This window comes from Centroberyx gerrardi, chromosome 22 (genome assembly GCF_048128805.1).
Source record: "Centroberyx gerrardi isolate f3 chromosome 22, fCenGer3.hap1.cur.20231027, whole genome shotgun sequence".
Taxonomy (NCBI): domain Eukaryota; kingdom Metazoa; phylum Chordata; class Actinopteri; order Beryciformes; family Berycidae; genus Centroberyx; species Centroberyx gerrardi.
This window is the reverse complement of record NC_136018.1, coordinates 9,583,276-9,600,887: the sequence shown is the minus strand read 5'-3', so window position 1 is coordinate 9,600,887 and position 17,612 is coordinate 9,583,276. Positions and strand designations below refer to the sequence as shown.

Below are 17,612 nucleotides of genomic sequence, written 5' to 3'. Positions count from 1 at the left end.
GGCTTTTTTTTTTTCAAAACAGATTATCTGGTGAAATTATAATACTTTATTGACAGAGAGACATACTCTTAAGAATGAAAAGTGGCATGCAGTATAAATTAATCTACAATTCTAAACCTTTAAGTCGTTTATTTACATTTAGTGCATTATTCTAATCATACAAAATTATGTAGGATTTTAACAATTACAAAGGTGATTGATGTAAGGCTGTTTGAGATATGCAATGTATTAGCTTCTTAAAATCCTCAGCAAATAGTCGAATGCAACTGATAATCAGTGATTTTTAAGGCAAACTGGACACTGACTGCCTTTGCAAATAGAGGTCAATGTAATAGCTTATTATGATTTAGTGAAGCTGATCTTGCCACATGGTGTCATGGCCTCACAGCTTGGCCTGCACCTTCCTTAGCTGATCCCTCAGCTCCAAATGAGCGATGGAGGAGAGGTGCACCTCATCCGGCCCGTCGGCGATGCGCAGCGTCCGCACATAGGAATACCTAAGTAAGGATGATGATGTTGGCGTCAGGAAGGAGATCTATTGAATGCTCACACTGAAGTGACCGGACTAGAAAAATGTGCATACAGGAGATACTCACATCTGTGCTAGGGGGAAGTCTCCGGACACACCTGCACCTCCGTACACTTGGATGGCACAGTCCACCACCTTACAGGCCATCCTGCCTGCTGCCACCTTGATCATGGCGATCTAGGGACGAAACCAGTGATAGAGGGAATAAAAGAGGGCTGTTGAGGGGCTAGGACTGTAACTACCCCGTACATCAGAGAGGGTTATCTGACTATCAGCTGTGTTACCTGTTTGCGAGCAGCCCGGCTGCCCAGTGTATCCAGGGCGTGGGCAGCATGGAGAGTCAGCAGGCGGGTCTGCTCTATCATGAGGCGGCACTCAGCTATCCAGTGGGCAACAACCTCCTAGACACACACACATAACATGGATAATGTATGTTATATTGTATTTAATCAAGCTGTTACTAAAAATCTGACCACTAGGTGTCAACAGCAAGAAAGAGCTTACATGTTACCACAGCCCTAAAATCAAGTGTGGAGGCAGTTCTGGCTCGATGTGTACACCTACATGCTGGTAGAGTTTCTTGCCAAATGCGAGCCTGGTGGCGGCCCGCTGGCAGAGCAGCTCCAGTGCCAACTCAGCCAGGCCGACGGCCCTCATGCAGTGGTGCAGCCTGCCCGGCCCCAGGCGACCCTGGGCTATCTCAAAACCCCGGCCCTCTCCTGGCAACAAACGCACACACAGCATTCATTAAAGACAGGCCACATGGGTGCTACAGAAACACACAGCGGGACAGAGAGACCCAGAGGCAGAACAGGAAAATAAACACTGATCGGATTTAAGAACTTACACGTGATATCGTGGATTGTCAGAGGGGGTGAAGTTATATCTGTGGTCTAGTGAGCTCATACATTTAACAAACAAACATTAATCAAAATCCCTTTATTGTCCAAACACTGAAAGGTGATGCAATCAGTGGCCAAACATGGAACACATGTTCAGTGTTTGTGAAGCCTATGTGCAATCCATTGTAGGTATTTGATTACGAATGACTAACAGTGCTTTGTGAATATTTTATAATAATATCTTGCCCAAAGTGAGTAAACAAGTGAATAAATTAAAAGAGTGAGACACAGAAATACAGTCTCTTACCCAGAATAATATTGGAGGCAGGGACACGCACATTGTCAAAATGCACTTCAAAGTGGCCACCATGGATAGCATCTGAGCACAGAAAAATCACAGGAGAAAAAAACACAAAGATTACATACTCTGGTTTAATTATGATGATAAAAAGAAATCATGTGACTTTTAGGGCAGGAAAGCTCATCTATGTCATATCTGCATGCAGGGAAAGGCTGTTGTTTTTTTTATGAAGCAAAAGGCAAATTATATGAAAAGCACATGAAGATTATTATAATGAGGATAATCCTACCGTCCTGCCCGAACACGGTGAGCGGTCTGACCAGCTTCACTCCAGGTGTGTCTAGAGGGACCAGGATCATACTGTGTTGGCCATGCCTAAGATAAAAAAGATCAAACGCAGAGCTCTGAGGGAATGGTAATTTAGATATCACATGTCACATTTTTAAATTTATGATTCAACAATCACCATTTTGGCAACATTTTTCATGCAGTTCTAAATACGATGAGGTTTTCAAAGCCCATTGTTGGTGAGAAACTGCAGTCCTGATCAGTATCTTTCTCTTTCCTTCTCTTTTATAACTGCAAACAAGGTTGGGTGTGTGTCCCTGACACACTGCTGTAGCAACAAAAAGGAGACACTGTATGGCACATAATAACCTGGGTGTGGTGGCTTCTAGCAGGACTGTTGCCTTCCAAACATCATAAATGCTTGTAACTGTCGAGCATCAAGTAAAACGATTAGTGGAAACTACATGTCAGTGAGATTTAATTGAAATACTTCTTCACTTCGATACGCACATCAAGAAACAGTAAGCAGCGGTGTTTCATTTGAAATGGATGTTGGGAAATAAACCCAAAGTCCCTAGGCAAGGCCTATTTCCATTAAGAGTGAGAAAGAAGAACTTGCCTCTGGAGTCAGAAGTAAAAAACTATAGGAAGAGCACACACTCCCTCTCATTTAAATATACATTTATTTCATATGAAACCACTGAAGACACTGACTTGTTGGAACTGGAATGCTGCTAACCAAAATCCTGGAATAAATTTAAACCTAGTGGTTATAAACACGGCTTCAGAAGCCTGAACAAAGAGAGAAAAATGTTTTTTCTGACATTCCTGCACACCAGAGGAAAAAACTGACATGCAAATATTCTTTATAACAAGACCGCACTACTGACCTGTTGGAAACATCCTGAGAACTGCTCCTGCACATCACAATGGCCACTTTGCATTGTGGGTTGCCAGCACCTGTATGAAAAGCCACCGTTACAGTTAAAATAGTGACACTGCCTTTTGTTTTTTCTCTGTATGTAGTGTCTGGTGATATAATAAACAACAGAACAGGCAACTTCTCACAGTCTCTGACTCTGTCCTTAACCACACCATGACCTGAGTATGGGAGGAAAACATTGTGTGTCCCTGAGCATAGATGGAGCTACTGACAGACGGATGGCATGAGAACTGCCAGCTGAGAAAGCCACTGGTTGATTTACATTTCCTGAGTTTTATTTTACTTGGATTCTTTCATATTCAACAGCATTTAGTCTTGTCAGTATCCAAACACTTTGTTGGGGGGGAAACCCAAATTTTAACATGAACCCTTGCTGAATAAGATGCTTCTTTTATAGCTGCAAAAACATGCATGAGAAGCACCCACTGAAGGACAATGTCACATAGATCACACATCGCTTTTACAAGACTTAACGCAAACTAGATCCCATAGGAATGAAGCGGCGGCGTGAAATGTGGGTCGATGATCAGATAGCTGAAGTGCACTGTTTGATAACGACATCAAACGCAGCATCGCTCTGCTTGAGTTTCCTAACTTGACTGAAGCCACGGTTGGGGGTCCATTTTTAGACAAACAGTCCCCTCATGTGGAGTCAAGTCTCCGGGGCACAGGAAGGGTTACCGATGTTTCCTGTTTATATTCCCATCCAAGTGGCAGACTGTCCCCCCGTCCCCTGAGGACAGGACATATGGACACCAGACAGCTACAGCAAATAAAGACATCAACAGCGTCTTTGAATATTCACGGAAATGAGAATCGCAGCATGTGAACACTGAAACAAGCACGATCCGACAGACGCTTAGGCTTTAAAACTTCCGAGATTGCACAATTTTATACCAAGAGTAAATGAATTAGGTTTGTACTGTAAATAAAGCACACACATGTACACACACACACACAACTCCACCCAAACCCCAGGTTCTCATGTACGGGAAAGCTCGTTTGGCCCGGGGGCAGATTGGGTTTTCATGAGAAGCCTTATATAAGACTAATGGTCCAGGGTGGAAGGTGAGCCCTGCTGTCACGCGCCAGCCGTGCCCAAACATGTCCCACCAAGCCCGGAATGACAACAAACCTTCCCAGCCCAGTAATTGGTCTGCCTGAGACAGAAACAAACATTTTTGCTGTTGTATTTTTTTTTTGTTTGAACTTTTACATCTGTATGATGAAGGTAAAAAACAAATTGCTTTGCGATGTGTGGCAAAAATGGTTCTCTTTCATTTGTGCCAATAAAGCTTGCTTGCATTACAAAGAATTTTATGGAAGAACATTGTTTTAGGATATAGCAAAACCTTTCACTTTGATGTTTTTATGTCTAAATGACGTCTGATGTGACATATGGGCTGTATAAAATATATAGAAAGAGATAGACAGAGATCCAAACAAGTTGTATGATTGTGAGTGAGGTAACTTTATTACTAAGAAAACCCTTAAACAATAAAAAAAAAACAATTTAAAAAACCACAGGAGCCTTCAAGGACAAAATAACATCATTCAGAAAATCACAAGTTAAAAGTATCTGAAATGGAATTGTTTTGCAGTCTACAGGATCCTCGCTAATGAGATTGAGGCCATTAAATAAAATACACAACACCACAACAAACAGATAATGGCTGCATTCAACCAGGCCAAAATAAATACTACAAGCTTAGCTAATGCGACCAATATGAGCCATTTGGGATGTTATTTTTTTATTCTTCTTTGATTGTTCAGCACATAAAGAAACGGCAGCCACTAGCCCTCTCCCTACAGTCATCTAGATAGTGTGATAAGCTGGAACCTTATCTGGGATACACTCACACACACTCACACACACACACACACACACACACACACACACACACACACACACACACACACACCTCTTCATGCTTGGGAAGCAGAGAGGTGCTCCTAAATTGTCAGCAAGTAGTGGGACGGACTGAGGCAGTGAGATCAGAGTCATGTGTTGTGCAGTACATAGGACATTTCTCCTCAGCATACACCACAGCTGTGTGTGTGTCTGTGTAAGAAAGGATTAACACCATCTCAACTTCGCAAAGTCCATAAAAGGAACAGACAAGGGGTAAGGCAAACTTATCAGCTTTATCACTTGACTCAAGATTTTATTTGTTTTTCATTAACTACAAAATTATGGAAATATGATGAGATGAATGTCAAAAAACCCAATTTGTGTTATCCTTATGTTTTCTGTACCATGTTGTAATTTCACCATATTACAGCATGAGATATACAAGAAAGTAGTACGCCTTGTTTTTCAATAGTTGAAGTTTCACTTTACTGTGTTGGTGTGAGAGTCAAAGTCCTGTTCAAGATACTTTATGGCATTAGTATATAATCGTGCAGAGGTAATGATAACAAGCTTAACTTAGCCTAGCTTGTATCACAGTTGCCTAAATTGCACAGGAATTTTGTCTCAATAATTTTGTTGAAACGGTCAAATTGTTACACAAAAATTAACTTAGAATGTTTTTTTCTCTACTCAGCTTCTTAAAACTAAATAGCCCAAACAGCTGAATTTTTTTTTCTAAGACTTTTATCAATATCGCCCACAATAATTCCCCTATGCATTAAAAACACAGCTGTTGACAGCAGTGGAATACTTGACATATTTTTGAATGTTTCAATGTAACATCTGTTTCACTAACTCCCACTCCTCCCAACCAAGATATACTGGCTGATTACGTAACAAACCTGGAAACTATTCATAATATGACTGTTGTCATCCAGGCATGCCAAAATGAATAAGATATGCAAAATACTCCCCACATAATATCACAGTTACTTGCCTAACATGTTTGGCTGTCGGATTTCAGATTTTCCTTCACTCAACTTGTTATTGAATTGCCTTTGGAGATATTGATATCCATGAGTACATTGTGAGGTGAATCCTTTTAACTCATATATTCATCATATTTCAAGAATCAAACAATGCTAATTCCATTCAAGAATTAGCATCGTTTGATAAAGGGATTGCCTGAGGTAACGCACGCTTCATTCCATAAAACCATGATCAGCGACAGTGAGTGTGAACATGTCGACACAAGCGACACGCTTACGCACACAGACACATCACATACACACTCACACACACAGTCCTAATGTGTCCTAATAGTCCTCAGTAGTCACGGCATCTCCATCTGCAGCGAACACCATGGGGGAATGTTAACAGGAAGATGAATCTGGATAAAGTGTCAGCTCACCAGCACGCATGAAACAGTATATCAGGTGAACCGTGTTTACAGATCAGATAGGGTTTACATGCCGCCTAGACATCGGGCAACATAATACATAGTAGGTGTAATCCGTTTGTATTGCAGTTTCTAACGTCTTTCATTTGGGAAAAGATGATAGCTTGAATTCTGGTAATCTCTTTCTCGTTTCTTGTTGATTGTTAATCCCCGATTGTGATTAAAGGGATAGTACGCCACAAAGTTCCCCATTCCCCAGTGCCTCTAGACCATTTTCAATCAGACAGTGAGTAACTGAACTCAAAGGGTAACGGGATGTTTGGTCAGTTGGTGACTCAGTTGTATTTCCAGGGCTTACAGCTGGATGTACAAGCTCCCACACAATTTAGAGTGTTAGAGCACTCATGCAAGAGAGATTCCTCTGATGGGAAATACAGCAGGAACTCCGTGTTCCCCGCTCCAGATGAAAAGGAGCTCATGGTTTCCAAACTAACTCTTTGCCCTGTTCTCCACCTCCTCAATTAGATCTAAAGCTCAAATTACATTCTTTATGCATTACATTATACAGCCCATATATCATAACAGATGTAATTAAAAAAAAACAGGGTGTCCTGGTGGTTCAGTGGTCTAAGGTGCGTACTACATAAACGTGACATCCTGGGTTAAATTGGCCCAGGACCTTTGTTTTTCACCCAATCTTTCTTGTCTCTCTTTACCTTGATCTATCCAATAGGCAAAAATGCTGGGAAAAAAATTCAACAAATTCTCTCTTTCTGCTTTTCCCATAGAGCAAATAATGGATGATTACTATGAACACGACTTCCAGGACGATGAGAACTCCACCGAGAACTACGACTACAGCGACTACCACTCAATCTGTGACAAAGAGGCGGTGCGCTCCTTTGCCAGCGTCTTCCTCCCAGTCATCTATGGCCTAGCTCTGGTGGTCGGCCTGGCCGGCAACGCCCTGGTAGTGGTGGTCTACGCATCGCCACGGCGACTGCGGACGCTGACAGACATGTGCATCCTCAACCTGGCCGTCTCTGACCTGCTGCTTCTTCTCACCCTGCCCTTCTGGGCGGCTGACGCCGTCCACGGCTGGAAGTTGGGCGTGGCCGCCTGCAAGATCACCTCCTTCCTCTACAGTACCAACTTCAGCTGCGGCATGCTCCTGCTGGCGTGCATCAGCGTGGATCGCTACCGCGCTCTAGCCCGTAATGCAGCAGGCAGGACTGGGACAGGCCCCCGGGAAAGGAGACGGTGGCTCCTGGTGTGCGCAGTGTTGTGGGCTATAGCCGGCTTTCTTAGCCTGCCTGACCTCGTCTTCTTCACGACGAAGCACATGTCGTACAAGGTGGCCTGCACCGCCATCTACCCTACCAACATGGCCCGGCCTGCCAAGGCTGCCCTGGAGCTGCTGGAGGTGATACTCAGCTTCCTGCTACCTTTCCTGGTCATGGTGGTGTGCTACTTCTGGGTGGGGCGGGCGCTGTGCCGGGCAGCCGGGGTGCGGAGAGACAGGAAGTGGCGCGCCCTGCGGGTTCTGCTGGCTATGGTCGCCGTGTTCCTGCTCACCCAGCTGCCCTACAACGTGGTCAAGCTGTGCCGTGCGCTCGACATCATCTACATCCTGGTGACCGACTGCGACCTCAGTAAGGGCCTGGACCGGGCTCTCCAGGTGACGGAGAGCCTGGCGCTGACCCACGCCTGCATTAACCCCGTCCTCTACGCCTTCATCGGATCCTCCTTCAGGGGACACGTCCTCAGGGCCGCCAAGCGCCTCGGCCACCGGCTCGAGAGACACCCGCAACATGTCAACGAGGAGCCGGCTGTGGAGATCGCACTCAAAACACACACTCACACACACTCACAGTCTGCTTCGGAAGACCAAGACACCAGCACCTTCACTATCTGACACTCAAACAGATATGTTCTTTTCTGTAAATACCTCCACAAATGTTTGTTATATATATAAAATTCTATGTTATATGTATATCTTTAGTAACATATTACACAGACATAAATAACCAAAAACTAACAGGGAAATACAATTTAGCCTTTTATTGTAAAGACTAATGTTTTGATGCTACTGCATCTTCATCGGTTTGACTCTTGACTCTAAATTGTCTGTGTGCTCCAGTGCATCTTCTTTCTTTCTTTTTGCTGCTATGTCCTGTTTCTGAGAAGCACCAGACACACCTGTTTTCCTTTTAAGAAGCTGATGCACTGTGGAATACAATTTGTCAGCCTCATGTCTGCATTTGTACAGTTGGGTAATATGCACTACAGTAGTAAGACAACTATTTTGTATAAAATTATGGACCTTATTAAATAAATAAAAAAGATATTCTGCAACATGCATCTACCCACATCTGTCGCAATTAAATACAACCCAAACTCTGATGCTCAAAGATCTACTGCTCTGTTCCTCTCATCAACTCCAATTCAGACTTGCAGTCTGCGCTTCCTTCCATAAGATCAGCTGCATCTCATTTCACTGCGTCCTGTGGCTTTAGGTTGGGATGAGGCTGGCTTGATTGCACAGTGGGTGACCCATAGAGTCAAAGACATTTGCAGAACAAAGAAAGAGACGCAAACAGCAGGAGGGTTCCCATCATGCCATCACACAGGGAAACACTATAGGCAGCTTGCTTCCAGCATAAATGCTGCTTTCCTTTCCACTCTTCTTTATTTCAATAATCTGAGTTTAAAAGAGCAGAGGGTTTGCAGCGGAATGCAATCCATCGTATATAATGATGAACCATTTTAGTGGTATACATATGCTCTCTCTCCAAACTGCTAAAAAAGAGGACTTTCATCTTTTCCTCTTTGAAATCACTTGGTGCCATCATGTAATATTATGCTCAAGCCAGATCAAAACTCCTCTGGCAAAAACAAAGCAACCGAAATGTATTCAGTGCATATCAAATCTAGGCCCAGAGCGTTGTGTGGCTACAGTCCAAGAGTTAAACAGTGCTTCATTCAGGCCTGTTTACAGCGACAGCAATGACAGACAGGGGTCAGCTTAATTGGACAAAATCCCCCTCATCCACCACAGATAGCTCATAAAGACCTAAAGACATAAACTTTCTCATTGTTTACCGTTCTTCTTCTCCATTTCAGCACCTGTTAGTCATCCTCTCTCCACTGTAATGGCTTACAGCTCAGGTGTTTGGGAGGCATTGTGTAATGCACAAAGAGGTGTGTGAGGGAAGAGAGACAAAGGTTTGGGCTTCAGTTTCAACAGTCGCTAAATGACTAACCCATTCCAAGGAAAATGAAAGAATCACATTGCACGCCACATGAGAAAATGGGTGAATAGACAAGGACATGGCACTACTGCCAGAGCTCAGAGAAGGCAGACTAAATCTTGGGTGTGTCCTAAATCACACCAACCGGTGCTTAAATAAGATATCATCAAACTCTGCCTTCACAACCTGCATTTTACTGGAATTCATTACAGTCCGACCCAAACATAGGCCTACACAAGGCTTTTCTGAAACAGTAAACCAAGGGGTAATTATTGACAGGCATTATACGACTCTGCATTATTAAATATAACATCAGATCGCATGATTGTTTTATTTAACTCAGCCTGAATGCCATATACTCACCTCCACCAGAAATATGGTCTACTAATAATGGTAAACATGTGCAGGTGTGCGTGTGCGCGGATACAAGTTACTACAGCCTGAAGATAAGAGACTACAGGTCTGGGAATCATTGCAGTAAATTATCACGCCCATGGGAGAGTCTTACAGCTTCCACATCACAGAGCCGCATGGGCAACATCTCTAGATCCTTCCATCTGAGTTTTCCACAAACAACTTCAGAGGAAAAGAGAACGCCAAGTAGAAAACTGCATCACTCTAATGCATACGGATTAAGGGCAAATTTTCCTTCAAAGTGGTTAGGCCAATACTTCCATTAACTAAAGGTTATGGTGGGTTGCTCCCGGTTACTGCATGACAAGCAGCAGTCATTCAATACAAAGAAAACCACAACGATCTAGTGCGGGAACTCCTGGGCAATTACTGTAATCGAATACAGGTTTCTCTTCCTTCTGTTTCTCAACTTCAATGGAACATATGCTACACAAACCAATGCTTGAGTGATGGAAAATACGCGTGACCATAACAGTACAGTATCCTTAGAGATGCTAAAATAGAACCCAAGCAGAAATCCTGAATCGGAAGAGGATGGAGACATAATTTGACTTTTCACATAGCATCATCTAGTTTTACTTCCCTCTTGTTGTAATTGAGGTAGAAATGAGCGTGCCTGATATGACTCATCGTGGAGTCACACAACTGTCTCCTCTTGAATAATGTGAGAGACGTGCCAGTGACCCCACAGGCAACGGCAGATATCAAAATGACACAATACAGCATTCTGTATTGGCAGAAGGGTATACATGTGAGATTTTAAGAGAATGCTGAGATAATCTGTTCCTCAGTACAAAGCTACTCAGAAAAACTTTATTCATTTGATGGATTCAATCTTGCTAGCCTATATTTAATATTTAAAGAGGACTAGTTGACATTAATGTTGTTGATTCAGGGCTGGCAGAGGGGCTAGGCAACAGGCTTCTTAAGCATGCATGGCCAATTCGAAATATTTCAGCTTGTGTAAGTGGCAGGTCAGCCAAACATTATTTCACAGTGAGATAGACATGAGGTATGACAGGTATTATACAGACTAATCAGCCGTTATAATGGAGCACTGTTGCTGACATAGGGTGGGTGAAAGCAGAATCAAGGTTTAAAAGGACACACAAAGAATCTTTCATGACTTGGAGACGAAAAGATCAAAATCACCAAACATAAAATTAAAAGATCATTTCATCTGAAAAATTCTGTATTACCGTCAGTATTATTAAAAGTGTCTGTAGCACTGATCTATCGTCTATGACAGGTACAAACAGTACACTGCATGTGGGTGATAACATAAAACTAGAAATCCTGTTCCTTATTTTGAGACATACTGCCAGAGGCTTTCAGGCGACAACGGGTTAAGGAGGAGTTCCGTGCAGATACAAAAAAACAACAACGGGCCAATGTTTTCTGTTGAGCTAGGAATGTTTAAATTAGGAGAACCTCAGACCACAATGTGCGACAGAGCAAACATCTGGAGTATTTTTCAGCACACACTGATCGAGGGGATCCACGATAAAAATCTAAAAAAACTCAAACATAAGCTTGGGATAGTAAGTGACAACTATCAATCAAGCGACACATGGTTATGGTTTAATTGAATCTTCGTGACAGGTCGAGCATTTCTCAAATCTCACATATAAACAAAGCTAATTTATACATAGTCATAGGTTGCTCAAATGCATCTACCGTAAACAGCTGAGGAGAAGCTGAAGAATACTGACCGAGTCACAGATGAGTCATTGGATACTTAATCTCCTCAAAATAAACACTGCAATCCAACTTGTACATAAAAAGTCAATTTAGAGGAGCCTAAACAGTCAGAGGCTTTTACATTTTACATTCACAGTTACTTTTACATCTAAGGCCTTTAGCTGACTTTTGTATCCAGAGTGACTTACTGTACAATGAGGGCGCAAGTACGGGTTCACTGTCTGTTGATGGACACACATGGCTTTTATGGGGGACTGAACCTGTGGCCTTTTATTGGTCCACCCTGTCGTCCAAGAAAAACACCCTGCAAGCTATTCTTCAGAGTGAATTGGATCAAGCATCGTTCACGGTCATTAAATTGTTGCTTGCATTTACAATGCTTATTCTATGACTCGTCTTTTGTTACATGCGAGCTTTTCTGTTGTCCATGTGTTAGCAGTTGCACTTTGCCGTAGCGTCTTGGTTACATATAAAACCCTCTCTTTGTGAAAATGCCCCGAGTACATAATGTACAAATCCAGTTTCACTCTAAAAGGCATTCTTCGGTTCAAGGGGATCTCACAAAAAGACTTAATGCGACTCAGAGCAGGCAGACATAAAACTACTCCTTGTCATTAATGAGTCTTCTAATGGTGTTTTAAGGCCTAAATGGACGAGACAGGCTCTTACGGTGTCCCTGGAGTGACAATAAATCAAAAAGAAGCACTATTAATGCACATACCGCTGCTCCACCACTTCTTGCCGTGGACGACCCAGTGGTCTTCATCCCTGCGGAGAGTACACTCCATGTTGGTGGCGTCGCTGGAGGCCACGTCAGGCTCTGGGGAGGAGAGCGCAGGTCGGCGTTTTAACCACCATAGTCACTGAAAAAGACTAATTTGGCTAGAAGAATAAACAAATACAGATTCTGTACAGTCCCACATCATATTTGTGGTGAAGATGTAAGAGGATTGTGGGAGGTGTGTGAAAATTAAGTGTGACAATTGAGAGTTAAAGGGTAACACTTTACAATAAGGGTACACTAAGTTAAGGGTTAGTTAATGCTTAATAAGGGTTAGTTAATGCTTAATAAGCATTAACTAACCCTTAATTAATGCTTAATAAGCATTAACTAACCCTTAATTAACAGTTAACTAATGTGTAATTTACTAATGTGTTCATGTTAACTAAGGTATTAATTTATACATTATTTAATAGTTTATAATGATGACTTAATGTATAAATTAATACCTTAGTTAACATGAACACCATTAGAAAATGATTACCAGACACATTAGTTAACTGTTAATTAAGGGTTAGTTAATGCTTATTAAGCATTAACTAATTAATGTACCTTAATTAATGTACCCTTATTGTAAAGTGTTACCAGTTAAGGTTACATTTTCACAATAATACAACTTTCACTTCCTCTTATTGATTAGATACTGCTCAATAAACAACCCACATGATCTAGAGAAAATTATTCGGTAACACTCGCTATGGCTACCATATATCTACTGGTAAAAAGAATGGCGTCTCTACCATGTTCTTACTTAAATCTCACAAAATAAGTGTATTTAATACCAATTAACAGGCAATAAGGTCAATTTGACATGGAAACATTTCTCCAGCACCCTGCCTTTGTTTTGTTTTTTGTCCTTTATTAATTCAGCTCAAATCGAGGACAGAACAGTGTTTTCACATGTTTTCATCCCACTCTCTGTTCCTGTACAGCAGAATGCTCTTAACAAAGTCAGAAGTGGACATTGTTTATCAGTAGAAGATGGAGGGCTCTATTCCTGGTCTTCCAGTGCAACACGCCCACCAAACTTCTGACAAAAAACATCCCGGAACACTACTAACCACCATCTGTGTTTACTAAAAGTATGGGGAAGTTCACACCCACTATAATCACCTCTGGCAACAGCACACCACTGTTTCCATGTAGTGGGGGGAACAGACAGAGATCCAAACAGGGAGAAATTACTCATAGTGGACTGGTGTCTGCTGTTGGTATGTAGATTTTCAGACAAGATTCAGACAAGTCTCGCACAGTCTGTTGCTGCCTCAGGTAACCAACCACAACCATCTCCGGCACATTGGGGAGAAAACCACTATAAATATTGTTACAGATGAACTCTAACATTACCTAGCAACTATGTACATAAATCAATGTTCCAAAATGCTCCGTAAATGCCACACACAGTAAATTATTTGCTTTCACTACTAATATCACTATTGGCTCTAGAGATAACAGTATATGTTAATTGTGAAGCACACTGACCTATTGGGACATGATGGACATATTAAAAAATGTGAAGTGATGGATGACAGACTGCAGCAGGGCGAGGTCATGAACTACCTGTCATGCAGAAGCAGGAGCGGATCTCTCCTCGGAGCAGCGGCTCCAGCCATTTTCTCTTCTGCTCCTCACTGCCAAACATGTGGAGCACCTCCATGTTTCCTGTATCTAGAGTGATCGTTATTGTCATTATACTCAGGTACAATGAAATTTTGCCTGGCTTCTCTCGGTGTAGTTAAAATAAAACAAATAAATAAAAGCAGTGGTAAAAGCAGTAATAGCAGCATAATATTACGAAAGACTTGTGCAAATACAACTTAAAAATAAAAGGCACTAGTTAAATTAAATTTACACATTTACAAATTTACAAAGGTTGAATGTTATAAATATTAATAATAATAGATGTTAAATCCTTGTGTTTATAAATTGTGTCTGTGGTAGCAGTCTCTGAGGGTGGAGGTGTGTGTGTCACAGTCTTTGATATGTGTGTGTGTGTGTGTGTGTGTGTGTGTGTGTGTGTGTGTGTGTGTGTATCTGTGGAGAAACAGCTGCCATCACACTACAGACGGGCTACCAATCTGTTACTCTCTATATTTAGGAAACTACATTATCTCCAGGACTTGTATCATACTGATTTAACTTATTGGTGAAAACCTCATAACTATTTTGGCGATTTTTGTGTTTTATATTGAATTGATGGATTACATGCTCCTCTATAGGATGAGAACATTTACAACCCCTGGGTTTATGAAACCTTTTCAAAACCCACTGAATAAACTCAAAATTGCATGGTTCGGAAGCCAAAAACAAGGCTGTTTTTGTTGACATTTTGGTTTTCACCCGGCAACAAATCTGAGAGAATCTGAAAGACATTATACACAAATATATTGCATAGCAAGCTCATGTTATATCACTGACAAATTAACTCATAATATCTCCAAGACCTCAACACTAGCTGCCATTAGGATTTTGAGACTGGGTTGTTTTACCAGGAGCCTGGCAGTTGAAGACTTCGGGGGCAAAGATGCAGTGTCCGGTTTCCTCTGCGATGTAGGCGTAGTCCAGCTGACTTAGACCGCTGACTGCAGGGAGGAACAGGTTCCACAGCCCTGCCTCCCTGGCCTTCACCTGACATAGATATACACATATGAATATACACATACATACATACATACATACATACATACTGTATATGCATGCACACACACATTGTACTGTGTGGCAGACTGCATTGTTCAGTTGAGATTTAAATTGGCCCATGAACCTGCTAGTTTGATATTGAAATGATGCCTATTGGCGTGATTATATAGAAAATTGTACTTTGTTCTTTCTTCAATATGACTGATTATTTTTTGATTTTGTACACTGTTGAATATTGTTTGACTGCAACTTTTATATTTGTGTTGATGCTGCTTTCATAGCCAGGTCTCCATTGAGAAAGAGATTATTAATCTCAATAGGGCTACTTGTTTATTTAAATAAAGGTTAAAAAAAACCTCATGATAAAAATATGTTCCTGGGTGGAGGAGGTGATAACAACATGATGGACTTAATGACATACTGTGTATATAAACCCTACTGATAAATGGTGCAGTCTACACATTTCACGCCACTCCTTACCTTCAGATCTTCTATCACTTGGGGAGTGTGCCACCGCTGCGGGGAGTGAGCATGTTTGGAGTAATACGCTGCAACTATCTGGAGCAAAAAAAATACGTTTCAGGCAGTGATTTGGTAACAGAGGTCATAGTAAATATTAACCAGTTTCATTTTGACTGTACTCTCACTTCTGCATTCCTTCCATCATACTGGGCATCTGTTAGAAATATTTCTCCAACTTTATGATGTATTAACGTAAACTTTTCTACTGAAAACTATTTTGTCTATTTTGAACGATTTAATCCCGAATGTACGAACTGTTGTGCAATGCTGACAAGGCAAAATCCCTGGGCAAATAAAGATCTCTTCTATTCTTGACTTGGGCACTGACCTCCTGAGCAGGAAGCACATATTGTCTCATGAAGTCTTTGACCTGCATGAGAACAGCCTGGCCTTTGGCTGTCTGGAGGAACAGGCTGTCGTCTGCCGGGCCTGGGAGCGACCTGAGAAGACACACGTTGTGAAGCTGTAAAGATAGGAGGAAATGGGAAGCGGCAGCTGGATGCCAGATTCCAGCTGCTGCTGGAGGGAGCAAGCAGGTGGAATCAACATGTTGTCATTTACTCTGGATTTGAACATTATTCTACTGATGCCTGTGTTCGTGGCCAGTGTTAATTCTGACATCATATACCATCAACTGTGATATGAGTGCATTAATGTGTATTGTTCAGATTCATTTTAATAATAAAGGGGCAATACACAATCTATGTCTTTTATCAACCTCTATCAACCTCAACAGGTCTCTGGCACAGCTTGTGAAGGCCTGTAATTGACACAAATAATAGTTACATTTGCATACCGTAAAACTTCAATTAAAAGCCGAGTCCCTTTTACTGGCCGGGTGTGGCTACACGTTTTGACAAATAAAGGCCGGTCTCAATTAGAAGCCAGTTGCCATTGACGCTGAGAAGCAGTTTGTTTTTTTTTTACTTGCATTCAAACGTTAGTCACATTTGCTGATCGCCATGGCGGCACAGTAGGTAGGTAGGCTACCGGTATTTTGATAGGGTCTCTCTCTCTCTCTCTCTCTCTCTCTCTCAGTACATGAGGTTGGCCTAGATGCGCTGTCTCTCGGAGCGAGATCAAATGAATGATTCGTAATTGATATGTTATTCAATAGCCTAATTTTTATACAAGTAATATTCATACGGTACTGGTTTAAATAAACAATTTGATAGTATTTCCCATCTTTGCTGAGCAAGAGTTTTGTGCGAAAGGAATTAAAGGCCTGTCCCATATAGACGCCTGTCCCAAATATAGGCCGGTTGAGTTCAGTGTTTGAAGCAAATAAAAGCCCGGGCTATTAATTGAAGTTTTACGGTAATTAGAGGAGAGATCCAACAGAAACGTCTAGTGAAGAGGTAATATATCACCATGCAAAATGCAGTAATAATAATACTTTGTTATTTGCTTTGTTGGCTACTAACTAAATGTCTTGTGATGCTGTTTGCTCACTTGTAGCACCATCCTCCATCACTGAGCAGATGAAAATACTATTGTGTGTGTGTGTGTGTGTGTGTGCGTGTGCGTGTGTGTATGTGTGTGTGTTGGGGTTGGGAGTGTCTTGAAATCCCAATAGCCTGGGAGTTTTTGTTCCAAGACAGAGTACGGGTCATATAGTCAGTTCTGAAAGCCAGAAATGAAGTAATCGTTGAGTCATTGGTATTGATGAACAACCCAATCAAACGTCATTTTGTGTTATGGGACAAGAAAAATCGTACTCATCCATTGCAGCTTTAACAACTAACTGTACTAGAATTTCAGGTTCAATACTTTATTGCCACATCACTTTGCGGTTGTAAAGAATTTGCCTCACAGAACGAAATACACAAAAATCACAGGTAACATAAAATAAAAATGATACCCCTCCCTTGATATCCTACAACATAGAAAAGTGCAGACACTTAAGTGCATAAGGAGCTTGAAAATTAAAACAATAAAAATTTTAAAATTAAAAATGTGTCAGGTACATTTGAAGAAACTAACTCTACTGCACAGACTCATGTCTCATGTAGTAAAGTGCCTGTGAGGCTATTCAAATTCAGACAAGATGTTCTGGTTTTAATGCTCCTGAGTCTTTTCCCTGAGGGAAAAATGTCAAAAGGGGGTTTGCTGGGTGTGTGGGGTCATGTTAAGTTTTTCAGTCTTTTTC

General features: G+C 41.6%; 2 protein-coding genes across 3 annotated transcripts in view; one reads left to right on the top strand and one right to left on the bottom strand.

Moving 5' to 3' along the window:
- Window positions 1-74: 74 nt before the first annotated feature.
- nphp3 (nephronophthisis 3) overlaps window positions 75-17,612 on the bottom strand; it is a 36,305-nt gene continuing 18,767 nt past the window's right edge. For both annotated transcript variants that reach the window (XM_078291275.1, XM_071922385.2), the window contains 12 exons: window positions 15,792-15,903; window positions 15,422-15,499; window positions 14,791-14,929; window positions 13,862-13,969; window positions 12,242-12,340; window positions 2,851-2,920; window positions 1,962-2,047; window positions 1,679-1,750; window positions 1,094-1,248; window positions 814-930; window positions 597-706; window positions 75-497 (listed from right to left, as the gene is read on the bottom strand). In XM_078291275.1, the coding sequence (XP_078147401.1) occupies window positions 383-497; window positions 597-706; window positions 814-930; window positions 1,094-1,248; window positions 1,679-1,750; window positions 1,962-2,047; window positions 2,851-2,920; window positions 12,242-12,340; window positions 13,862-13,969; window positions 14,791-14,929; window positions 15,422-15,499; window positions 15,792-15,903 (1,261 nt within the window). In that variant the 3' untranslated portion in view covers window positions 75-382. The remainder of the gene's footprint in view (window positions 498-596; window positions 707-813; window positions 931-1,093; window positions 1,249-1,678; window positions 1,751-1,961; window positions 2,048-2,850; window positions 2,921-12,241; window positions 12,341-13,861; window positions 13,970-14,790; window positions 14,930-15,421; window positions 15,500-15,791; window positions 15,904-17,612) is intronic.
- On the top strand, window positions 4,873-8,567 carry ackr4b (atypical chemokine receptor 4b). Its single transcript, XM_071922389.2, has 2 exons — window positions 4,873-5,028; window positions 6,943-8,567. Exon 2 carries the CDS (start codon window positions 6,951-6,953, stop codon window positions 8,067-8,069), a length of 1,119 nt encoding a protein of 372 aa, XP_071778490.1. The 5' UTR covers window positions 4,873-5,028; window positions 6,943-6,950; the 3' UTR covers window positions 8,070-8,567.

Coding starts and splice junctions, on each gene's coding strand:
- ackr4b (XM_071922389.2), top strand. CDS start 6,951: ATGGATGATTACTATGAACACGACTTCCAGGACGATGAGAACTCCACC.